We start from the raw sequence: 27217 nt of genomic DNA, 5'->3' as shown, positions 1-27217 counted from the left end.
TCAGTGGAGACATAAACCAGACGCTCCAGGATTTCACAATTTCTTGAACTCACGGTTTTCAGCAGGTGAGAATGAATGAGCTAAAGAGAGAATGAAGAGAGCGAGAAAGAAGAGAGCGAGAATGAAGAGAGCGAGAATGAAGAGAGAGAGAATGGAGAGAGAGAGAGAGAGAGAGAGAGAGAGAAGCAAGCATTTGTTTTCCTTTTAAAAGAAGAGATTTGGGCGCACTGAGGTACATTTTTGTTTTTCTTTAAAAAAGAAACACATTAATTGTAGTTAAAATGCTGCAAAACTTCAATTTTTGGGCAGCAAAATTCATATTTTTGTGTCGCTAAATTTACTAATGTAAGCCACTATACCCTGGGGGGTCTGATAAACACACTTACACAACCACTCATACACCCACACAGCTACTGACACAGTAAATCAGTTAACCATATACCTACTCACTCACCCAAATAGTCACTCAAACAACCACTAACTCACATGTACAATTACTCACAGCCACTCAGTTACTTATACATATACTAATGCATATAGTCAGTTACCTATACAGTGACTGAGCCAGCCACATTCTTCCCCTTAACTCTCACTCACTTATACAACCAGTTAAACACCCCATTTTCTCACACATACAGCCACTCATACATTCACTGACTGACCCATAAACCTACTTACACACCAATTGATGCATGGAGACACCCACTCATGTACCCATGTCACTCGCCAATACAGACACTTCTGTACCTGCTCAAACACCCATTCAGCCACTCATGCACCCTCTGATTTACCATTTACAACCACTGATGTACCTACTGTCTACTAGACAGACACTCACACAGCCACTCACTTACTCATAATGCACAGACACACCCACTTGCTTACCTATACAAAAATCCACACACCCACTGTCTCATGTATACAGTCTCTAATATACCCAGTCACTCTTCTATACACCACTTACACTTCCAATATAGGTTCAAACAAAATGACTGGAACTAATGGTCATTTCAATACAAATGATCATTTTATGACCTTTGCTGATGAGCCTTTTATTTTCAAATCTGTGTTTTTCTCACTAATTCCTCGTGGTACATCATTACTGATTTCTCTGTAAACTTTGCGTCTGCCTCGAAATTCAGGTAAAGGATTAAAATCTGTAGGTAATTTACAAAATCTGTGAAAGTTCTGTTGTGGGTTTGGAGTGACAGTATGTCGTAGATGAGTTTTGTCTCCAGGTAGGAAGAATGGACAAAAAAATTTTTTTTCCCACTTGGCTGTTACACAGTCCATATTCTGGTTAAGGTTGTTGTTGAGAATTCAGGCAAATTTCGTATTTCTTTAAACAAATAGTAGATTACCCTGGATTTAGTCATTCTTAAAGAGGCTGTAAACACTGACAACTTTTATTAAGAGTACAGGAAGAAACGAAGATAAATGAGTCAAAGTAGCAAATTTCAACCAAATGTGTATATTTATTGAAGTTTAATTTCTACTGTGGGAAAATATGATGTGGTTCATTTGTGAAACACATCAGTACAAAGTTTATATTGGAGGATGTTCATCTTGTTTCTAATTTAAAGGCCACATTTTTGTTGGCTGGTGGCCACTCCTGAGTTTGTGTATATGCCCTGACATGACACTAGAAACAATTCGGTCAAACTTTAAGTACTTTAACAAAATTGAATGGTGGTACATGTACGATAACACAGAGCCATTCTCTTGAGTCACTTTAGTTTAAGTCACACGTTGTTGTTAGTTTAAAATGCATTTAAATGTATTTCTATGTTTGTAACTAATATTAAAAAAACATAATCAGAATTAGCGTAGTTACATATTTCCAGTGATTGTTCCTGTAAGAAATCAAGTTGGGGGTGACTGGGGTGTCAGCCCTGGTCACCCAGCAACCACAATCCATGTCAGGGTAAGTCACAAACACACCCTAAATTAATCTGGTAGCTTGACACAAAGCAGTCTGGATTAATTTAGAGACAATGTGTAAAGTATTTGTGCAGTACAGTGAAAAACACCACACAAAAAAGGATACCAAGCTACATTAGAAAAATAGATCATTCTCTAATAAATAAAACAAGACCAAAATGACAGAAATCCAATCAGCAGAACTGGAGCTATGCAAATGTAAAGATGTGAGTGAAAATAGTACCTAAAAGCACAAAGCGCCAATAATTCATGTCTAGTTGCACCAGACCGGGACAATGTGAAAAGTTCAGGTCCACCACGATAGAGTGCTGGCCGGCTACAGGGACCCAGGTAGGCTTGCTCAACAGAGTACCTATAATCTTGGCTAGTGGAGCGTCTGTTTCGAAGAGCTGCAAGGCAAAGGCTGCTATCGTCGAGGTATGCGAAGTCCTGCACCGAGGATGTCGCACAGTGCAGTTCTGATGGGGCTGCGGTGGCAATGCGGGTCTTTCGGACAGGTCCAATCGTGATCCGAAAGTTCTGCACAGGTTTGTGCAGCAGAGGAGATGTGCCGGTTCTGCTGTATCCACAGAGGCTGATAGAGCACCTTCAGCTCACTTCCAAGCGGTCAAGACTGGGGTGGCACTACTTGGCTGCGTAGACATACAGATTGCAGAGTCCAGGTACAGCTGCAAGGTTGTGGGAAGCCTCTGAGGCTTCAGATCAGGAGGCCAGCCAACTAGCCCTTGGATTCTCTCTGGGTTCTGTATTCAAAAGATGCAGGTCTAGTCCTTCTCACCCAGGCAAGAGGGCAGCAGGCAGGCAGGCACAACAGGGCTGCATCCTTCAGAGCAGCAGTCCAGCAAAGTGAAATCCTTTCAGCAGCACAGCAGTCCTACCCGGCAGACCATCCACAGGTCCAGTAGTGTATTGAAGAGTTGTTGTCTGAGGTCCAGTATTTATACTTAGTTGTGCCTTTGAATTGGGTAGAAGCTTCTAGAAGCATGCCTTTGAAGTTCATAGGTGCCTTGCCTTCCTGGTCCTGGCTTCAGACTAACCACAGGGGGTATGAAAGTGGGACTGGGCCCAGCTCCTCCCTCCCACCCTGCCAATGATTGCCCATCCAGTCACACATGAGCTACCCAAGTGTATGGCTGTCTAGGAGTAATACAACACTGCCCAAATGTCAACTACACCCAATCATGTGACTCAAAGCCAGACTGCAGGTGCCAAATGGCCTAGTCAAGAAAGTGCCAAGTTTCTAAATGTGCCATTTTCAGAATTGTAATTTAAAATCTGACTCAAGCATGCATTTTTTCATTGCAATTGCAGAGCCACCAAACATGAACTGCGTTCTTGTTCCCATTTGGAAATTACTTATAAATAATTTAATAATGTAACTTCAATATCCTATGGAAGAGGTAGTCCTTGCAGTAGTGAATTTAAGACTTTGTCACTACCAGGACATGTAAAATGTAAATGTGCATGTCCTGCTTTTCAAATACATTGCTCACTAACCACTGGGCTGTCCATGGCCTACCTTAGGGGTGACGTCTATGCATTAAAAAGGAAGGTTTGTGTCTGGGAAAAGTTATAATTTGCCAGTTCAAAATGGCAGCTTAAAAACTGCACACCTGGGTTGCAATCGCAGGCCCTCTGAAATGTTTGTGATTTTTATGTGGGTGGCATAATCAGTGCTGCAGACCCATTAGAATTATTTAATTTACAGGGCCTGGGCCTAGGCAGTGCCACCTTACGAGGGACGTGCAAGTAAATTAAATATGCCAATTAGGTATAGGCCAATCTAGCATGTTTTAAGGCGAGAGCACAAGCACTTTTGCATTGGTTAGCAGTGGTAAACTGTGCAGAGTCCTATGGCCATCAGAAACAAAGTCAATAAAAGCAGGTGTTCTGAAGGAAAAAAGTTAGAGAAAAAACCACTGCAAGGTTGCCAAGTCTAACGTGTCCCCCACCAGGTGAATGTGTGGAGAACTACCCAACCCCTTGGGAGTTCTCATCAGCAGTGGTATGGTCTGTTCATCTGGCTAATTGGTTGATTGGTCACATCCCTAAGCAAAAAGCTGTGTTGGAGTTTTCAAGGTCCTAACATGATAAACAGAAATACTTAGTGGCGGTCACATGATACTGACTTTTTGCTTAGGGATGTGACCACCGCAGTAAACAAAGATTTTGTTTAAGCCTTGACCTATACGGCTGAGATGCAAGTGTATCTATCGCAATAGCCTTTAGAAAGCTCCAGGCCTGCACACCAAGCAAGGGTCGAAACACATGTTTGCTTTCTTTATGAATCTGTGATTTCTAATTTAAAAACCCACTGAATTGAAAGGAAAAAAAGAGAAAACACATTAAATAAATTGGATGCACCTACTCAAAACTTTAGATTCCTTTATGTAATTGGAACACAAGCAACGTATTATATATCAACTAAGCTCTATCCTTCCTCCTTCTTGAAAACAGTATTGACCGGAGCAATATTTGTGCTAATAGTTTTATAAGTTTTACCTGCCCCAATGTCCAGGGAAGAGCCAATGATCTAACACTGATTAATAAGGTATTTGTATTCCTCACGAGACCTAGGTAAAATTATTTGGTACTCCAATTGGGAGATCCCTCTGAAGCAGAGAGGGTTGATTGCACAAAAAGTAACTTCTGCCTAGATCAGCTTAGCAACAAGAAAGTCTGAAAGTTGCTAAAGTCCTTGGACATGTACACAGACCAGTAAGTATTATCTGAGAGAAGAAGGTATTCTTAGCCAATCTTATCATGTAATTCTGGTTCTGGTAAAGAAATCATCACCTAGCTTTAGCAGGGAGAGGGTACCCTGACCTCATCTCATGAAAGAAGGTTCTGCCCTATTAGACACTGGACATCCACTACTCCTCCATTGCATATGCCTGAGGCAAATCTTGTGCACAAAAGATTCCATGTGGCAGACCTTACATGAAGGGAACACACTAAACCAGGATGTTCAGGAAATTAAAGGTTTGTAATTTGACAAAGTATTAAGTGTCATAAAAAAAGTGGTCCTGTCACCTTAGGATCCAGCGCAGTGTGTGATTTAGGACCAGGCCTGCATGCTTAATATTAACATTCATATTTGAATACATATAAAACTCCTACAGTACAGCTACACAGCTGCTGTCCGAGGCCCAAAATCTCCTCAAGCTTCACATTTGTTCATCCCAAAATTGAAAATATCTGGATGTAGAAACTGGAGTAATCTGTGCTTCTCTGAACATCCATATGTGATAGTGAAGTAGTTAATAAAAAAGGATTATGAACCTCTTCTCCTCAGATTGCCATGTTTGGAAAATATTTGCATTTCATTCCTTTGTTCACAGAGATTAATGTAAAAAATAGCCTGTTTTCTGATTTTAAAAGAAAGTTAGTAAGCACCCAAATGTCTTTTTCACTTCAGGAGGGTGCCGTCGATTTTGTCTGTACTGCCAAGATGCCAATCTGGCACACCAGCTCTTTGGTTTGATAACATAAAATGCATAGCATCAGAACCTACGATCCTAGGGGGCTTTTTACATACATTTCTATTGGGATGGAATTATGATGCACCTGCTACTTTTTTTAAATACATTTTGTTATTAAAGAAAATCTTGCATAGCCCTTTGTGTAGCAGTAAGTTTGCTTATGCAACTTGTGCACTGGCATGTTATCTGAGGTGTGTCGTGCATTTTCATGGAGATCTTCATTGTGCAAGTGATGTGACCCACAGCTTGGTCGGCACGTTTTTTATTAAGCGTGGGCAACATTTTTAATGCACTGGAGTAATCAGTTACTTTGTGTTACTCTTTTGATGTGAAATTACAGAAAATTACACTATTACGCATGTTCGCGTAATTGAGTAATTCAGCACAAAAATCCTTCTACAGGAGCACAGGAACAATGAAATCAGCAAGCTGCTGCTGCTTTTCATGTTCTACTGCTTTTAGCACTATTTTCTTAGTGCAAAATGCATCCTCTGGTCCAGTTTGAACTTGGGGATGCATTTTAAACTAAAACAATTGCGCTAAATGATGGGGTATGCTGTTCGCATAATTCCCCATACTTTTGCATAATTTCTCTACAACGAAGTATGAGCGACACATCCACTCTAGTTTTTATATAAAAAATGTGCCAGTCCAGTGAAGCGCAGGAGGTGGTCTATGCTTATAGACCCAGAGCCCAGAGTGGGCAATTAAAGTCACAGACTGAATTCGTGGAAAGGGCTTCAACCTCATATTGAGGGACTGCAGTAAGCAGTGGCGTCATGAAACTTGAGGGCCCTCCCCTCGACCCAATCAGGAGCTCTTGGGCCAGAGGCCCGCTGCCTGTGCACCGTGCCTGAGGGGGGGGCCCCTGGAGCTCGGGGACCTACCCTCACCATAGGGGATTGTGGTAGCTTATATTATGCCATTGGCAGTAAGTTGGGTGGGTGCGAAAGCACTACACCACAAAGACTGGACCAGACATTGGAGAGTTGCTATCGCTCTTACGTGATACCTGTGCCAGTTATACACTGTGACTGGGTTCACCTGAGCACCCAGTGTATGCTGTTTTGCAATAATCTTTTGGGGGAGAATTCACTTGCACACATGATTCGTTATATACTTTCAGATGACTAATTTTGAAAATCTAATTTAATGTGATGTCAGTGAAAATCTCCTGGGTGTGTTGGTGGTACTTACAGCCTATGCTTTCCCATGAATGTGGAAGCTAAGATATTATCAGGGCCTGATGAGCTGGTCTGTCAGATAAGTGTGTGGGCTGATTTTAGAATTTTGTGGCCTGTTTTATGGCCATGTAGGTCTTACTGTTGATTTTCCTGATATTACCACAAACCTTTCCTGCAGCAAACTCAAATGCATTCAGTCTCTTTTTCCTTGCAAATATCAATAGCCAAACAGCAAGTTTTTATAAATTCAAAACTGGCCTGAGTTGCAAATGTTGGCCAATATTTCAGCTATTTGGTTCACCAATGAGGCCACTTTTATTTTGGTGCCAGGGTCTATTGTTTGGCCCAGTCTGACCCTGAATGTTATTTACCACACGTTGCTCCGTACAGGCTCTCATTTGGACGTTCTGGGGCTACATTCGTTCACGACCCTCCAATCATTTCAATGGAAATTATTAACTTGATCATTAGATTTACCAGGACCTCTCATCACAGGTTTGATATGCTCTGGGCTTAATCGGTGTTATGTATTTTCACAATATTTCCATCGGTCTTACGTAGGAATATTGTGTACGAAAATGTCATGCAACAAAAAGATGGTATCTGTAATATATATCAACCGCCACAGTATAATTACGGTAAAATATAGATGCACTACTCTGTAGTAATCACGCTGAGCGATGTTAGAATGAGGTAGGTTTATTGTAAATGGCTACACGGCAGACAGGGCTTCACCGCCAGCTTCCCATCCAGTTCCAACCGCCCACAGTGCTTTAAACCAATACATTCCCCAACATTAAGGCTACCTGGCAACACTAGAATCTCTGGGAGAGAATGGACAGAGGAAGCTCAATGCATTCTACTCCCAGCACTAAGCATAAACACAACAGTGTGTGTCTGTCTATTGTGTGGCTCTCTGGGAGGAATAAACAAAGTCCAACTGGCTAGGGCAGGACAATGCAGACTTTCTAAAAGTGGTATTTTCAAAATTGTAACTTAAAATCTTACTTTAAGGGTAGGCGTAGCTAGCACCCGATGTCAATGGCGGCATGGAAGTGGAGCTCCAGATGTGAGCTGTTTTCCATCCACAATTAAGATGCTCCACAAGACCTTTACATTTGGAAGAAACGTGAGCACGAAACTGTGATGGTTCCAACACTCGGAAGAGAGCAACGTGAACTGACATTTTTATGCAAATAGGTCGCTTTCTGACTAGATGTATTCTGACTGGGCCTGAGACACTTTAAATGGCGTTCATATCTGAAAAGATGAGTGCGCTTCTCTATGATTAATAAGCAGCGCTGTTTTTGTCTCGTTTTACCACTCACTCCTGTCCATCACCAAAGGTGGGAATTATGTACGTATATGCTATGCAGTGTGAAAGGTTGCTCAACAAATTTTATTTATCACCCAACATTGCACGCAAAATGGCACCCATTCCTAAATCTGAGGCCTAAAATCACTTCTTACACGCCCATCTCTGCCTCATAAAGAAAATTGCTTTTGGGAAGCTAGCTAATCTTCTGAGCACAAGGTCATTTTAAACACTGCTGGGTGTTTATATGATCACTCAGCACTACAATAACATCATTGTACCTAGTTCTGCAGTTGCTGCTTTCTCCTCACTCATGCTTCATTATGAACTCCCTCTATACAATGTTTCTTCCGTGGAAGTTCAAACCTATTTGTGGGGTGTTACAATGCAAATGTATGGGGTTCTGAATACCCACTCATGTTAACTATTCATAGCTACAGAATATATGACACTCAAACTGATAAGGTCCAAAGAGAAAATTGTGTAATGTTTTGTCACAACACACAAGATAGCTCCTGTTTTTCTAACTTGGTTTCACTTCATAAGCAACCTGGATGAGCCATGGCAGAGTTCTGGGTGACTCTTCACTCAACTTTGAGTGCAGACAACCCCCCCTTTTGTTAATGACTGTATTCATAGTTGTACTGTGCCACAACACCGTTTTCAGTTTAGATTTAGTATGGAGAACTGTACACAGCACCTTTGAGTGCAGGCCACCAAGATGCTGTGGGCAATCATTTACTCAAACCTGAACAAAGATTCTCCACCAACTACTAGCTGTAATCATAACATATGGAAGACACAAAGGAGAAGCTAATAAGAGAGGATCATAAGGGATACAAAAACCAGAGAGAACCAAAGCCTGCTCAGATATGCACTGCACTGAACCAGTTCCACTGTCATCGGGTTCCCCAATCAAAGAAGACCTACCTAACAACCTTGAAACCACCCTTTTAAAGCTCAATGATTTGCATGACTTAACTCAATGTACAAAAATCAACACAGAAATTTTACAACAGGAAATGGTTGGCCTTAGACAAGTTGTGAGTGTCCAGATTAAGCACTGTTGAAGACAATTGGCATCTCTCATGAAGAGAACAGAAATAATGTCCCTGAAAGTGCAGAGAAATAAATATCCGCCTTAGAAGACCGGACTAGAAGAGGAAACTTAAGAATTATTGGGCTCTCAGAAATTACGGAGAGCATTGAGAGATCCTGTGCAACCTTCTTTGAATCATGGCTTCCAAGCGCACTGGAGCTATCCTTTGATTGTACCTTCGAGATTGAAAGAGCCCACAGGATTCCAATGCATGCCAACGTTGTATCAACCGTCCTGGATCTCCTATTTTTTGGCCACTTTATTACCAATACACAGAAATGATTCGGGAATGGATGAACAAATTAAAACTATTAACTGGAAAGGTCACATAGTGGGAATATCCCAAGATTATGCCAAACCTATGGTGGAGCGACTAAAATATTTCTTGCATAACGTTCTGAACTTATATCCTTTAATATCATTTTTTCTTTCGCAGGTCCAGCAAGATGAGAATCATCTTTGAAGGGAATCCACATTTCCTTGATCAACCCAAAGACCTAGAAACCTTTTTGAGACAAATATCAGACTTCCAAATGTCACACTAATTTGTATCCATCACATCTCTACATCAAAGTCTGTCTTGTTCCGACCATCCAAGCAAGTTCACAAGATGTTACGTGTTGAATGAGTCCTGTTAGTCCAAGCACTAAACAACTTTTTGAGGTACAATTCAGCCTCATGGGTTGCTTCCCTAACATACAGGTTTAATGCAAAGTTTAATGCCATTTATAATTCTCTGATGTTATCTACAGAATGCTTTAGATATAGTAAATAGTTTTCTAATGTTTCTATATGGAGGTTTAACTTTGCTTCTCTGTCAAGTTGTCAAATTGTATCAACTCCTAAGATAACATAGAGAGTGTTTTTGTTGTCTCTCTTTCCCTAGGGGACTCTTTGTCTGAAATAGATCCGTTCGCTTTCAAGGTTCTGCATGTTCTCGCCCGATTATAATGTTCTTTGTATGTGTATTAATGATGTTCCTCTCATCACGTTCCCATTCAGGTTTGGACCTCTTGTTGGGGGCCGACCTCTGTGCTGAGGCCTTCATGGCTCCTTTAGTGGAGGGAAGAGGAGTGGGGTTGGGGGGTGTTTCAGATTTTTCATTGGAGTTTTGGTTACTTTTTATTAACATGGGCACAAGGCTGATTTTTGAGATGGGGAAGGAGCTTTTCTTTGGCATACAGTGAAATGTAAATGCTGACAGTGCTTTCTTTTGGAATCTTCTTGTTCTCTGCCTTTCTGCTTCCTTGTCCTCTATTTCAGCTCTTCTCCTCATCCTTATAGAATTCATTAGGAAACTTAACCAACTGACCACTAACGTAAGCCAGGTGTTCATTTGACTTGTCTAATCACGATAATCATGGCAGGTGGCTACTCTATGAACTCACCAAAAATGTTTTTGTTTTTTATAGTCAGTATCTACTCTTTTATTGCTGATAACCCATCTTTTTGGTCCTCTCTGAATCAAAAGTTACAAGAACTTCCTCAAGACAGTAAACTAGCGAGTGACGTTAATCTCCCATTCAACACCACCTTAGGTAGATTCTCCAGATACTCATACAGGCCTAACCACATACTCAACTTCATAAATTGACAGAAGATGTATATCAACGGCTGCACAACCCGACGGGTAGTGACTTTACCTTTTACTTGCAAACTCAGGATACCTTGTCTAGAATGGACTATTTTTTCATGAGTAAACACCTAGTCCAATCGTCAGTGGAGCCATCTATCAACCCTATTCTCTTCCGGACCATGCCTGTAGTACAGTAACTTTAAACTTATATTTGCAGCAAGCTAAATCTGGCTCAATGACACTGAGCGATGAGACATTAGCTGACATGGACTCAAGGGATCGCATAGCCCAATCCTTAACTAAGTTTTTGCATAGAATGTTACCCTGGAGATGGATATAGAAATATTATGAAATGCCATGAAATACACTATTAGGGGAACATGATTGCCATAATGTCAAATAAAAGCGAGCAGCTCCATGCACAACTAAGCTTTATCAAGGAGCAAATATGTTAACTAGAAAAGTAGCAAATCAACCATTGATTCATCGATAACACTTCAAAAGAAACCGCTTAAGTAGAAGCATAATAAAACTTTGAGCGATAGAGCACATGTATGGTCTACCAAATTTAAAGCTAATAATCTTCTTGAATGCAACAAAGTGGGAAGACTGCTTGAATTAACACAAAGAAATCTACTCCAATGGCAGCTATTAAAGATAAAAACAGTAGTTTGAAAACAGATTCAGCTAAAATACTTGAACCATTCCAAACTTTTTATTCAGAATTATATAATCCCTCCCAAACAGTTAATACATCTTACATGGAATCATGTAAAAAGTTCCTTGAACCTCTTCAACCTCACCCCTTCTGATAGTGAACTGAAAATTCTTAATAATCCAATCTCTTAGGTAAACATTCTTGCAGTCATCAAATCTCTTAAACCAAAAAAAGTCCAGGGTCCAGATGGATTTCTGGCTTCCTTCTATTAGAACTTTCAACATATCTTAGCGCCTCATTTTTCTGGCCTGTTTAATAAATTCGATGTGAAAGGAGCGTTTTCGGTCTCAGCCATCGAAGCACATATGGTAGTAATCCCTAAGGAAGGCAAGGACCATTAGAATTGAAGACCTTCCATCCCATTTCCCTACTTAACACTGATTATAAAATATATACCAAGACTAAGGGCCATATGTATGAATCCAAATTGCGATCGCAAACGCTGAAATTAGCAGAATTTCAGCGTTGGCAATCGCAATTTAATGTAGCACACAAAAACCCACTCACAAAATAATGGAATTATATTTTGTGAATGCATTTAAAGAATCCTAAATTGCAATTCCTTAAATGCAATGTAGGAAACACACATGGTGTGCGATTTTGGCTTAAGGAATTACAATTTACCACCTACTTCAGGTTGGTGTTAATTTACGATTGCTTTGAAAAATGCACTTTTTTGCATGTTTCAAAAGTGCCATGTGGCGCACATACATTAGGGCATGTACGTGCGCCACATGTCACACTTGCACATTTCAGGGGTGCAGCAGGGTGTCCTATTGACACCCTTGCAACCTTGAAATTGCCTTCTCAATTTGCGATTCTCTATTTGGGAATTGCAAATTGAGAATGTCTTCCCATTCATTCCTATGGGCCTTCTAGCCCATAGGAATGAATGGGAAGGTATTCCTTATTTGTGAATCTCAATTTGCAATTGCAAATAAGGAATATGTAGGGTTCGCAAAATATTTAGCAAATCCTACATACATTGCATTTTGCGATTCTCTAATTGCGATTCCCTAAAAATCGCGATTTGAGAATTGTAAAACGCGTTTTTCATACATATGGCCCTTAATCCCTAAAACTGAAAAGGTCCTCCCATCTCTCATTCATCCCGCACAAACTGGCTTTGTCAAGGGACACCTGGCAGTTGACAATATTCAAACCTTCTGCCAAGTAATAGAGAAGGTTAGATACATCCCTTCTACATCTATGGCTATAGCATTAGATGTGGAGAAGGCCTTTGATAAAGTATTGTAGAATTTTTTAGACCAACCCCCGAAAATGGTAACTTAGGCCCTAGTTTTATTTGTGCGGCTTTGGCAGTTTATCAACAACGACCCTTTTAACAGCAACGGCACCTCCTTTAAGAGCTTCAATCAACACTGCTGCCAGACTCATCACTGGTTGGTTAAAAAAAAAAAAAAAGTCACATCGCCCCTGTCCTTCGAGCCCTCAACTGGCTACCTTTCGAGGCTAGAATTCATCTGAAAATTGCTTGTATGATGCACAAAGCATTTCATCATAAAACGCTGAGTTATCTAGCTCAGAAATTAGTACTATCCTGTGGTAATAGATCCACCAGGAGCTCAAGCAATCTCCTACTTGAAACCACAACGTATTGTCAAGAAAAAAACATAGAACAGGTTGAACTCAGGAATGACTCGCAGGATTTGGAATGCTTTGCCCCCAGAAACGAGACAGAATCCTTCTACGGCATTCTTCAAAAAAGAAGTGAAGGCTATTCTCATGGCTAAATTTACTTGAACTATTCATATGTACCTTTAATATATCTGCTAGTAAGTTTTAGTATTATTTTGTATTCGGCTCACCTACATTCTCTCTACTTATGTTTGTTTTCTGTTTACTTACACCGACCTTGTAAAGAACTCTTATACCCATAAGGGTCTTGTTCGCTCTATACAAAACTACAAAACAAATAAATCAAAAGCCCTTAGCTCATAGTAAAATCAATGACCCGCTGTCAGGTAGGTTTAACTTATCTCAAGGTACCCGACAAGGATGTCCATTGTCCCCTCTCATTTTCCTTCTGTTAATCGAACATTTCATACACTCCATTAGGACTAATGACACAATCCAAGGTATCCCCCTTCAAGAGTGTCTCACAAAAATTGGCAGCGTACGATGATGATGATGCTGTACTGATCTTTTCCAAAGATGCGAACCAAGCAATCCCGGAAATACTCAAAATCATAGAATCCTTTGCAAGTGTATCAGGATACACTCTGAATAAGGAAAATACAGAAATTTTCCCCCTAAATATGTCTTCCACACACAGCAACTACTTTCAATTTAAAATGGCAACCGAAGAAACTAAAATATTTGGGTATTGCATATGAATGAACTCTTTGCGCATACCAAGGCCCATAATGAAGATACATTACTGTCTAAAGTAAAGAAATTAACCGAAACATGGGTCACCAAAATGAATTACATGATGGGGTCAGGTAGAATCTGTTAAAATGGTACATGCAACACAAATAAAAAATTTCTTAAGCATGTTTCCAGCTAGACGTTCCTTTTCTTTTCATAAATCAATTAACACGATCATATCCACTTTATATGGAAAGATAAAAGAGCAAGTAACTTTTTGTAAACTTCAATCTGCCAAGACTTTAGGAGGTCTACATTTGGCTAATTTTAAGAACTATCAAATAGCCTTCTTGGTTAGGCAAACACTAGGATGGCTTCACCCAATAACTGTAGAGTGACTGGCCTGGGTTGATATTGAATCAGAGCTGGTCCACCCACTCTCTCGCATTAGCATCCTAACAATCAAACAGCTTAAAGTACCTCACTGCTGCCACATTGTTAATGATTCTATTTTACCTATTAAACCTCTAGACGGATACGTCCCTTACAATCTCAAGGGATCAGAGTTTGCGTCCTTGTGGTTCAACAAAACTATTAAATTAGACCCTAACCGTACCTTCTGAAAACAATGGTCATTTGCAGGAATTCTCTATACCAAAGATATTCTAAATAATTTTGTCTTGAACCTATGGATTTCTTTTACCATTTTCTAACATTAAAGGTAGCACTCACGGGCTTTGAAAGGATACTGTAAAAACAGTTTCAATCGGGTCGGGGACAATCGATATTTGCCCGGCGGTATTGCCTCTGTGACCCTCTAGTCATTTAAATCAATGAAGAGGCAGGCTCTGGAGACTGGAAAGCAGGAAACAAGGTTTTTTATTCTCTCCGGAGGAGAACACAACGAAACGGACAGAAGGTATCGTTCTGAGGTGCTCTAACTTACGTTTGAGGCCTGGCCCCTTATATACAGTGTTTTATGGTTTTTATTGCAGTTTACATATATGTGACAAAGCTTTGATATACGGAAAGACATACCCGGAATCCCCCTTTGGGGCCCGTTCCCACACACATTTACAGTTGAAATCCCCACCCTAATCACAACAGGTGATGAGCATCGCGCAGCTGGATAATCCGCCGAGTCACGGAATGTGGGGAGTGTGATTGGGTCTCATGGGGTGGGGGCTTTGATCAACCCGGGGATTTCTTTGATGGGGGAAGCTTTCTATTGTACGGGGAGGGGCAAGGGTGGTATCGGCAGAGCTGGGTGTCGGCTTGGGAACGGGGAGGACAAAACGGGCACACGGGGAAAAAGGGGGTTTGCATCTAAGGGCCGGAGATCATGAAAGGAAAGCAGGGAGGTGTCGCGCTGGGAACAGGATGAGGGCCGGGGGCAGAGCAGCGCCGAAGAGGGGTTTATGACTCAAGGCAGGTGCAAGCAGGGGGTGGTCAGCGTGCAGGCTTAGCGAAGGCAAAGGGCTATGTCAGGGGCCAGCGGCATGCAAAAGGGTTTGTTCTGATCGGGGCATCTTAAAATGGCGGGCGCGCACGACAAAAGTGTGGCATCAGGGGAAGAGGCAAGATGGCGCAGATAATGTTCACCAAAACGCACTAATTTTCCACAGTCCCTCCTTTAACATATTCAAGACATCTTGTTGGTTCATTTTCTACTCGGGTCTATTGTGGTGAGCATGAGAGAGAGAACGGTAGGAAACCCAAGATAAAGAGTTGTAAACAATACACTTTGAGGTTTCTAGTTTTTAGGAGGTGCACCTATTTGATGAACTTTGATAAATTTGTTCAGCAGGAAAGTCATAGGAATGAAATACAAAAACGGCGAGCAGCAAGTACATATCATAACGTAAACTGGCAGGTTAATACATATTTCGGATTCGGATTGGAGCAGGATCAATACAATGGTGGCTGGGAGAGAAATGAGGCGTAGAAAAAAACGGTGGTTGAGGAGGTCAAACGTTCGAAGTTTACGAGTTCTCATTGTTCTTTGTGGTCTTTCGTTGGCGCTGTTGAGCACCGGCGGTGGAGCTACGAGTCCAGCTCTGGTCTAAGTTCTGCGTTGCAGGGCACGACCCTTTCCTCGCGTTTCTGGTCGGAAAAGGTCCTTTTCGCCCCGTGTCCTTTGAGGTGATTGTCAGAAAGTTCCGATGGAAGAAGAGCGTTCAAAACAGTCTATAGGGTAGGTCAGAGGAAAAAGAGGGGGATGGAGCAAGGCCAAATTAGGAACAAACTAGGGGAACGAGAGACTTCAAATAGGCGGGCGTGTGACGGAATTCAGAGAGCGGGGACTTGTCGACAGGCACTGGACGTCGAGCAGGGGCATCAGGTCGACCCTTTCTTTTCATGCTGTCGAAAACAGTGCCACGTCCTGCAGCTCTTTTCAGTCGTGGTCTCGCCTTGGCCAATGTCGTAGGTGTCCCTTAGTCTGCAGTCGGGCCTCGTGCTCCCACATCCGGTCCTTCTCTCCTCCAACAGCAGTACCCTTAAACAAGTTTGAAAAGACAGTCTTTTAGAAAATTTTCGGATGAAGATAATCAAAAAGTCTATTTCTCTCCCAGCTCCAGGCAAAGAATGAAAATGTCCGTCATTTTTAACGTTCACAACTGGCATATGAATGACCGGTGGCGGACCTGCTGGATTTACTATGACTTTCCTTCATAATCATTTATTACAGGCATGACAGTTCATCTGATGGTAACCCACCTTCGGGAGATAAATCTGGCAAAGATATGCCGTTCTCTAGAGTTTCACATTTACAAAAGGGTACAGTGAGTCGTCAACATGGTACTACACAGGTATTTCGCTGAGAGACGAACATGGCTAAACATTTCCTTTCTATCGGTGCATCCTGTTTTTCAGCTACTGCGAGGTTCATTTTGACGATTTCTTTACCTTGGTCTAGTCTGTTAACCTTGTAAAACATCATTCTGGGTCCTACGTAACCTTTTACAGCCCGGTTACTTAACTAGGAAGGACAGGGGATTTATGGGAAACAACCAGGGACATAGACAGGGGAGGCAACGGGGGTGATCGTTTTTCTGGTTTGGGTATTGCGACGATTCGGGGAGGGGAGGGTCGCGTATTCTGAGGTCCTTGTTTTATACTATAGGAGCCGTTGACATGTAGTTCCCTTATTTCGGGCCAGATTAGGGAACCTCTGTCGTCTTACCTGTCCTTTCCCTTACGGCCCAACCTGGGTTCATTGACTTCTAGCGGAAAAGGAGAGGTAATGACGCGGCCTCAGGGTGATTGCATTAAAGACAAATGTTTGTGCAAATACTGACGGTATTTGAAGCCAATTAGGTGGTGTGCTAGGGGTGGCAATCTGCCAATTTCGGGGCTAACCACTCGGAAGAGTGGTAGTGAAAAAATAGAGAGAGAGTGAGAGAGAGAGAGAGAGAGAGAGAGAGAGAGAGAGAGAGAAAGAGAGAAAGAGAGAGAGAGAGAGTGCAACGGCAGGCTAAATAGTACACGTGCAACGGAGAGGGCGGCAGTGCGTTCGAGAAAGGCTATTTAGTGCATTACACAGTAAAGGGTATTCACGAGTCCACGTTAGCTTGTAATCATGCAGTTTGAGCATTAGACAGGGTAGAGGGGACGTGCTTTGGGAAAAGGAAAGAAGAAAAAGGAGGTACCATTTTGTCGCACTTTCTCGCATTCTCGGTCCTTTGACCAGTTGGGTCAACGCCTCAGCCACACACACACACACATTCCCTCACAGTTTCGCATCATACGTAACGTGGGTTCATTCGTCCGGTCTGGTTTAAGGGTGATCACTTTTTATCAGGTTGTGCTAATTTTTCGGGTTTGTTCGATACGTGAGTAGTTTGCGGGCGTGCTTAGACACCACCCTGCGGCGCTAGTCCGTTTCGTGCACTTAGACATGGCAAGGTCTCAGATCTTCGCCACACCTTGGCTGTAATCTCTGATGTAACCTGCAGAGGGAGGAAAAAAGGGGAGGGGGTGGGGGAGACAGCATTCGCGCGCATACAAATACATGGATTCATAAGTCCTTTACTTACCTCTAACTCGTCTATCCTCCTTGGGGCAGGGTCCCCGGGGATATGGTTTTCGGAGTCGAGGGGGGGGTAGTGTGTTCATGTAGGGCGTGTGCGGGGAAACATAAAAAGGAAACCAGAGGTGCCTAGTGCGAGGTATCTAGTCAAAGGATATATCTCACTATCGGGATCCTTAAACCTCTTTCAACGCCGTGGCGTTCTAAAGTTCTTCGGTTCTTGGGTCCCTGCTACTTTGGAACGTTGTACTTTACAATATTTACATTATTTCATTTCACCCTCCTTTTACATTCCCTCATTTACACCATTCGTTTTACCCATCCTTGGAAGTCACGGTCTTCCTCTACGCGAGAGTTCATGAGTCAGTCGCGTACTTTTAAGACGGAGTGTCGTGTTGTCGATCCGATCCGTCCTCCAGGGCTGGGCAACCATCTTCCTTTAACCTTAAAGAGAGAGCAGAGTAGGGTGCACAGAAAAAGAACTTTCCTACCCATCCCATATTGTTTTAAAATAAAGCATGCAATACCCGTCCATAGTTTCAAAGACTTTATTTTGCAAATTCATTTCAGCATATGGATTAGGAGGGTGTGGTCGTATTTGGTCGGTCGTGGCAATGGCTAAAGTGCGTACAGCGGGGGTGTCGTTTGCAACAGTAAAAACATCGGAAAGTTTCATTCATTCATTTGTGAGAGACTAAAACGTCTATTAATTGGCTGGGGGTTCGGGGGCATATATTTTCATAATTTAGAAACATAAGCATAACAGTTGTAATCAGATTTCCTATATACATACCGTACGCATGTATCGTAAATGAGGTTTACATCAGTTATAAAAATATAATACATTGTATATTCGTAATCAACGTTTGTAACGGGGATCTTTTCATACTGTTCGTCGAGTGAGCTCTCCTTGTCTTTTCTAGCCAAGTGTACAAAGGATCACAAAAATCTTAGAACATCAAGTTTATATTAGTGCGAAGGAACACCACGAGGTGTTCGTAAGTTCCGATTGATACCAGCGCCATTTTGGGCGGGGCCGGCACAGTCCGGAAGCAGCATCAGGGGGAAATGTTTCCATTACTGGCAGTTTGGACCAGAGTCCTTTTCGGCAGTTCTAGAATTCACGCTAACAGAAGGTGTGGCAATGTCATGTTTGTTTCGTTGGCGATCGAAGCAGCCGTCCCTTACCGGAAACCTGCAAAGGCCGAAGGCTCCGCCGGGGACCTTTGTATGATCTTCAAGGCTGCGGAGATGCTGCCGGAGATGGGGGCTCGTGCTCCATGGGACAAATGTTTGAGTTGTATGGCTGGCCGAAGTTACTCTAGTGGCCGGGGCCCGCCTTCCAGCGGATCCAGACGCCATTTTGAGGCCCTACAGGGGCCACCCTCGTCGAGTTTGCAAGAATGGAAGAGCCCCTTCGGAGTGAAAGGAAGAGGTCCCTGTTTTGTGAGAGCGGGACGTTCAGCTGGGGTGCAGCTGTGATGCCCCCACCTGGGGGGGGGCGAGGGAGACTCGTTCACATCGTCTCCTTCTCCCGGTGCACTCCATGCCGCTCCTTTTCATCGCCCTGCATGAAGGCCTCTCCACATCCGGTGTTCCCTAAGTGTCACCATTGTACGTTCGGTGCTGCGCAAATACTGGGGTGCCACCATTGTGTGTTCGGTGCTGCGCAAGTACTGGGGTGCCACCATGGTGTGTCCGGTGCTGTGGAAGTATGGGCACCATCGCCTGACTGGGGGTGTTCGGCGTCGGACTGGGGGCTGGGAAACCTCCTACCGGTGGAGGTGGGAGAGGCTCGTCCGCGTCGCCTCTCCCTCCCAGCCCAACTTGGACGAATTGTTGTGGAGGTACGTGCAGGACATCCCGCCGTCCAGGACTGCTGCGGCTGTGACAGAAGAGAAAAGGAAGAGATGCCTCGCTCTCCTCTTGACATGTGGCGGGACTACCTTAGTCTCTCCAGGCCCGTCGCGGCCGGCCAAGGAGACATGTGGTGGGACTACCTGCAAATGCCCAGGCTGCGGGCTCCTGCCTCTCCTCCGGCTCCCCCATACGTTAAGATTTCCTGACCAAGAGTTGGCGGCGGGGCTCGCCTTATATGGGTTGCCGTTGGTTGGGCGTAGCCGTAACCCTGCCCTATTTTGGAAGGTTCCAGAATGGGGGGGGGGCGAATGTTCTGTTTGACTTTCATTTTCTACAGTTTATCGTTATTATTCCTTGTTTGTTGTGTTAAATTAAAAGTTCAAGTTTATTAATGTTCTACGGATTTTGTTTTATCATTTCTTTCTTTCCAGGTTGCTTTTATGCTAAGTTTCTGCTAACAGGGGTCGAGTAACACGGAAACACGTGTAGAGGGGTGACGCAGATTTGTACATTTACATACACACGAACTCAGACGGGGGGCAGTACAAGTACGACATACAAAGACCCAAGACAAATATAAAAACAGTTATCGGTCATAATTATCTCTTTCCGTCTGTAAGTTTTTAAACGAGGCTGGGTTCCCGTCTTGACATTGCCCGACCTAGGAGAACTTGATCATGCCGCTGAGATTTTCCTGGCGAAATCTGTGCCATCGGGCATAATCAAACGTGGTGGTTCTGTCTGGCCTGTCTATGTAAGTCGGGTTCTTCTCTGTCTCGCGCCTTTTCTCGTACTGTCGGTCTGTCGTTCCTGTCGGTCCTCTGCTCCTACTCACGCTCAGTAGAGTCGGGCATTGGGCTTTCCAGTGTCCGACATACCTACAAAAAGCGCATTGGTCTGACCCTAAGTCTGGTCGTCCTTGGTATAGTGTCGGGGGGTAAGTTGTGGGTAGCGGTGTCCTGGGGTTGTCCTGTCGGTATATTTCCCTACTTGGTTTATCCTCGTCTTTTCTCTGTCGTTTCGTAGCCTCTCTGCGCCACATACCGAGACTGTCGAGCATAATTGGCGTCGTCTTATTATTTCGAAGGGCTATTTCTAACGTTTCTATTTTATCAAGGTCAAAGGATCCTGCCAGTGGCCACTGTTTGTCTTGGCTATCTTCGGTATACCTGTGCCATAATTTATTATAAGCTATGGTGACTAACCCATAGTTTATGAACATGTCCTTATTAGGGGTGCCTTCTAGTGGAGCCATATGGTCCACCTCTAACACCCGGTCCGGGCTAAACAGGCTATTTATCAATGGGGAGAAGACAGACATGACGGCTCGTAACGAGGGACTAAAAAGTCAGCACTGCCTATCTTATCACTAGGTGCAAAGACTAGACAGAATATTTCTATTCTACGTTGTTTGCAGGCAGTGAATACCTCATGGATCCCAAAAAAACCAATAGACCAACAAAATAACAATGGGGAGAATGAGTAGGATCGCAAAGATCTGCGTTACCTACCCTTTTCACTATCTGCAAAAAGGATGGTCTCTTCCCTGCTTGCAGACAGAGAATCTCCAGGAAACAATAGTTTGTGAACAACAGTTCAGTTTCAAGCAATTATTGAGTGGGGGAGAAAAAGAATAAGCACGGCTGCTACCCTACTTATCCTCCACTGCTTGCAAAGGGAGAGAGAGCCTGTTGCTTCTCCGTTTGCAGACAGTGAATCTCTAAATAAAAATAAACAAGGCAATACTAGTATTTTGAACAATCAAGCGATCAAAACAAATTTCGCAATTAGTCGTGGCAACAGGACCTTACCCGGACCATGTGGACAGTTTCTTGTCTTCCGAATCCAGCGCCCGATCGTCCTCTTTTTCTCGTATTTCTCACGGCACTCCTGATGGTTCCCAGTCAGGACCGTAGATCACTCGAGAGAGGTCTGTTCGGAACTAGTGAAGTTCGGATGATCGGCTGCCAGACGAGGGTCTATTGGGCAAGAGCTCTCCCGATCGTTGCAGTCGTTCACTCTGTCGTCGGGACCTCTCCCACTGGATCCACGAGTCGCTGATGGGCCCCACGTTGGGCGCCAATTGTAAAAACAGTTTCAATCGGGTCGGGGACAATCGATATTTGCCCGGCGGTATTGCCTCTGTGACCCTCTAGTCATTTAAATCAATGAAGAGGCAGGCGCTGGAGACTGGAAAGCAGGAAACAAGGTTTTTTATTCTCTCCGGAGGAGAACACAACGAAACGGACAGAAGGTATCGTTCTGAGGTGCTCTAACTTACGTTTGAGGCCTGGCCCCTTATATACAGTGTTTTATGGTTTTTATTGCAGTTTACATATATGTGACAAAGCTTTGATATACGGAAAGACATACCCGGAATCCCCCTTTGGGGCCCGTTCCCACACACATTTACAGTTGAAATCCCCACCCTAATCACAACAGGTGATGAGCATCGCGCAGCTGGATAATCCGCCGAGTCTAATTTTCCACAATACTCAAATCTGACTGTTTAAATGCTCTTCTTAAACTTATCTCAAAGCCCCATTTGGGATCAGCAATATATAAAACCCTACAAAAAATATTCATACCTGAGATGGGAAAGATGAAATGAAAATGGAATGACATCCTTTAAATACAATACCAAATGTCTCTCGCTCTAAGCTGTAGGACATTTTAGTAAACATGGTAGTCGATGCGGGCCTGGTCTCCTTTCTGAGGCTTCTCCATCACGATCTTTCTGCCTCAGTGAGGTATGGTAATGACGGCGAATGCTCAGAACAGTTTAGCCTTAAGTGCAGGGTGCGCCAAGGATGTGTTCTCGCCCCAATCCTATTTCTCCTTTATACTAATGACTTGGAGAAAACTCTAGTTATGGTTGGAGCTGATGTGCCACATGTTGAGAAAAAAGCTGTGCCAGCACTTCTTTATGCGGATTTCGCAGTCCTTATGGCAAGGACTGCGATCGGCCTAAGAAAACTCATTTCCAGCTATGCCAGCTTTATGAAGGATTTGGGGTTGGAGCCAAACTATAAGAAAACGTTTGTCATGATTTGTGGCCCCAAAAATACCAAGTCCTGTAGCCTGAATATAGAGGGTAAAAATCTGAAAAGGGTTTGTTCCTTCCCGTACTTAGGCCTGGATTTTGATGAAATCTGTACATGGCATACCTGCATAAATAATAGAATAATAAGATTCACACGCGCAGTTGGCACTACTTATTCTCTTGCTATGCCCATAGGTAAAAAGCCCATAGCCCCAATTTTAGAGATTTATAAGCGCAAATGTATTCCAATTTTAACATATGGTATGGGGATCTGGGGTTGTAGGGATGTTTTTGCTATGCAGCTGGAGGAGAATAGATTTTGCCATAGAGTTTTAGGAGTGCCCCCTTCCTCGCCACATTTACCCCTCCATTTGAAGCTAGGTCTCAAGTATGTCCAAGATACCATAAATGCAGCACCTCTAGCTACCTGGTGTTCTACCTGGACAAATGAAGAGGCTGGTTTTAATCAGGCAATTATTAGAGACTCGCATATCGATCATTTAGGGTCACTACACCTCCATTTGAGTCCAAGCCCTATTCCATCGAGCAGGGAGTGCCTCAAGGGTCGGCACTCAGCCCCACGCTGTTTAATCTGTATGTACAGCCGCTGGCTGTGGTCGCCAAGCAGTGAGGCTTGACTATGGTCTTGTACGCTGATGACACGCAGCTGGTGGTTACACTTAGTGGGGGACACAGACTTCGAGGCCTCCAGGTTCAGGGATGGTCCGACAGCAGTGGCTGGCTGGATGACAGCTAACTGCTTACAGCTCAATGCTAAGAAAACGGAGGTTCTTATCGTTGGTAAGAATAGCATCCTCTGGGGCGACCAGTGGTGGCATCCGGAGCTGGGTATAACTCCCACCCCGGTAACTGAGGTAAACAATCTGGGTGTCTGGTTAGACCCCGCCCTCAGTTTCTGTGGACACACCAAAAAAGTCGCTGCCACATGCTTTGGTATCTTACGTGGGATCAGGCCAATCCTGAAATTTTTTGATGCTCACACTAGACAGCTGATTATCCAGGCCACCATACTTTCGCGGTTTAATTATGCTAGCTCGCTCCTGTTGGGAGCCAATCAGGCGGAAGTCACCCGGATGCAGCGCGTACAGAATGCTGCGGCTAGAGCCCTTGTGGGCCTTCCTAGGTTCTGTTCAGCGAAGGAATCCATCCGGAAACTCCATTGGCTGCCCATGGCTCAAAGGATTGAATTTAAGACTCTGTCTATCCTTTAAGATTCTAAAACTGTCCTCCCCTCAGATCCTTTAGCACCTTCTAACCCCCTATGTTCCTTCCCGCTCCTTGAGGTCAATTGGCCAAAAATTGGCGTTAGTTCCACGCTTTAAACGCTGCAGAGCGGGAGGATGTTCCTTATGCTATTTAGCGGCAAAACTCTGGAACTCGTTACCAGCCCACATTCGCGCCATCGATCATCTGCTTGTGTTTAGGAGGGCGATTAAAACACATCTATTCCCTCCTAGACCCTAACGGGCTGCTACCTCTGCTATTCTTTGTGCTGCCTTTTTTCTTGCTATGGTTGTTCTGTTCTTTCTGTCAGTCAAAAGCGCCAGGATGCCCCTTTGCTGGGGCAGCTGTGCACTATAGAAGTTGAAATAACATAACATAACATGACTGTTTAAGCTGTACTTGTGGTCTTTGTATCCCCTGGCTCCAATACATTAAAACTGGCCTTACAGAACTTGGTTACTCCTCTTTGTTTGAGTACCCAGATCTAATTGGCAAAGGAGATCGACAGAGGGTGTTGGTGGGCTTTCGGAAACATAAAGAATTGTCCAGGGAACTGTCCGAAGTAGCCAAACCCACTGTCAGGGATTATTGCCTTATACAAGTACCTCCCTATATTGCCCTGAATTTACTCTATGTAAATAATGTGCACAAAAGGAATCTGCTGACTAGATTCAGGTTGGGGTCATTTCGGTGGTTGGTATGCTTTCTCCTGGGTCAGTAATCTTCAGAATCTATTACTATCTGCCCTTGTGATGAACATTCAACTCAAACCATTTTATATTTTGTCTTTTTTTGTCAGTTTTATATTCCATTTACCAGGACATTTTTAATACCTCTTTTGCGCAGACATAAATTTTCCAAGTGCAAATCGGCTTTGTATTTTCTGCAGCAACTCAATAACCATGATGTTTGCTTTGCTGTTGGGAGCTTTTTGAAGTGTATTTTAGCAAAGAGAAGAAACATGCTGTTTTAATTCCAACTCATCTTACCCTTTTCCTGCATGGATTGTATCTGTATTGCTGCTAAAATGTTTACCCCTGCTGCTAATCTTTTTATAGTATTGATTTTTTATTATTTATGTACTATTGGTTATTTATTTGCTGCTATTTATGGCTGCTGCTGTCTTTTGCACTATTAGATAATATCTGCTGCTATTTATGAACCTAATCGCTTTGCATTGTCACTTTAGTTCAGAGAAAAAACTCCAGTATTCTTGCTGTTGTACTCTTTTTAAATGGAAAATGAGTTTTGTATTGTTGAGACGTGTATGATTTTATTGGATGTTTTTAATATGGTGTATCTTTTATGACCTTCGGTAGGACGAATAAAGAAAGAATTGAATTGATTGATTGCATCCCTGAAAATAATTGGAATACTATATGGAAATCTCTCCCTTATTGTCGCAGTGCAAATTCTGGAATTCTTATAGATCATACTGGACTCCTGATCGCGTACACAAAAAGGGCCTTTTGCCTTCAGATGCTTGTTGGTATTGTAATCGGCCTCTAGGTGACCTGGAACATCTACTATTTTACTGCAAATAAATTCACTCTTTATGGAAAGACATTGAATTCACAATTTTTAATATCTTCAATGTTAGTTTGTCCTCAACCCATACTCTTGTATCCTTGGGTATACATGCCTCCACTCACACCCTAATGGTCAACTTTCCAATTCGTGGGATAAAATACTTATCAATCTTTTATTGACTATAGGGAATAAACCTATACTTTCCAACTGGAAAAACTACAATATGACATCTCATACCATACATTATGGTCATGGGTTTGCTTCCTTAGAAGTGCTAATAATTTTTTACATAATACTTTTAGTACTAAATCCTCTCGCCTACTATGGTCCAAACTAGACCTTTACCCGCAGAAAACCAATCCTCCCTGAATAGACAATATCCTGAATTAATAATGAATAAACGTATGCATCTCCTTTTCTTTCCTTTCTACCTCCCTTTTTCAACTTCCTTTCTTCTCTTTTCTCAACAATGAATACATGTAGACAATTATCAAGTTATCATACCAACCAAAATGTGTTTTGACATATTTTTACCACTCAAGTAGATATTTTGTGACTACCCTCTGATGCATGTTGCTGTATTATTTATAATGGATTTTTGTGTATTTTGTAACAATTTGAAATTTAAAAAAATCTGATTTCAACATTAAGGAGGGTTTTAAATAACAATTTTTCACACTCCAAATATGAAATGTTCATCTATTCCCAATGGAACATAAGCACTTGTTTAATGTACTGCGCCAACCCAATGTTATCCCATGGAGGAGGTATGCCCCACAGTAGTGAAAAACGAATTTAGGAGTTTTTCATTACCAGGGCATGTAAAACTTAAAAGTACATGGCCAACCTTGTAATTACAGTGCACCACGCATTATGAGGTACCTAGAACTTAACTTAGGAGAAGCTGTTACATGCAATAAAAGGGGAGGTTAGTGCATAGAAAGGGTGGTTATATTGCCTTGTTGAATTGGCAGTTTAAACTGTTTTCAGGATGCAATGGCAGACCTGGGACATGTTTTAAGAGGGTAGGTAGGTGGGTGGCACAATAAGGGGTGCAGGCCCACTAGAAGCATTTAATTTACAGATCCTTGGTATGTTATACCATACTACTAGGGACAGAGAATTAAATATGCCAAACATGTGGAAGACAATGCTACCATGTTTAAAGAAGAGAGCACAAGCACTTTATCTCTATTTAGCATAGGTATATTGCACAGATCCTTAGGCCAACAAAAATGATTTCCGAAAAAATAGGACGGGTGAAGGCAAAAAGTTTGGCAGTGACCTCGCAGAGATGGCCAAGTCCAACAAAAAAAGAATAATAAAAAAATATATATATATATATATATATATATATATATATATATATATATATATATATATATATATATATATATATATATATTCACTGAAAAAACCATAGGTTATAGACCATATATAGTTAGGAATTAGCATTTACAAAACCTTGAAAATTCACTGAAAAAACCATAGGTTATAGACCATATATAGTTAGGAATTAGCATTTACAAAACCTTATTTTACTCACACAAAACCATTGAAATTCCATATATAGTTAGTTGCACTAACTATATATCGCGCACCCGCAATCCACTGCTGATGATGTCACATATTACATCATTCATGACATGGTCAGTGACATCACTGATGACATCACTGATGACATCTCAAATGACATCATCTAGTGTCTGTGTGTTTTTGTAAAGTTTAAATATGTTTTACATATTGAAGAATGAGTGGATGTATGGAAGACTGAGTGTGTGTGTGGCTGGCTGGGAGGTGTGTGACTCTGTGCATATCAATGTGTACTTGTATCAGTGATTGTATAAGAGAGTAAGTATGTGT

General features: G+C 42.6%; 1 protein-coding gene across 1 annotated transcript in view; it reads left to right on the top strand.

Moving 5' to 3' along the window:
• RAD51B (RAD51 paralog B) overlaps positions 1-25336 on the top strand; it is a 202461-nt gene extending 177125 nt beyond the window's left edge. The window contains exon 7 of the mRNA XM_078662007.1: positions 25144-25336. Within this exon, the coding sequence (XP_078518133.1) occupies positions 25144-25152 (9 nt within the window). The 3' untranslated portion in view covers positions 25153-25336. The remainder of the gene's footprint in view (positions 1-25143) is intronic.
• The last annotated feature ends 1881 nt before the right edge of the window (positions 25337-27217 follow it).

This window comes from Lissotriton helveticus, chromosome 9 (assembly GCF_964261635.1).
Source record: "Lissotriton helveticus chromosome 9, aLisHel1.1, whole genome shotgun sequence".
NCBI classification, from domain to species: Eukaryota; Metazoa; Chordata; class Amphibia; order Caudata; family Salamandridae; genus Lissotriton; species Lissotriton helveticus.
The sequence above is the reverse complement of the archived record's forward strand: the minus strand, read 5'-3'. Positions and strand labels throughout refer to the sequence as shown.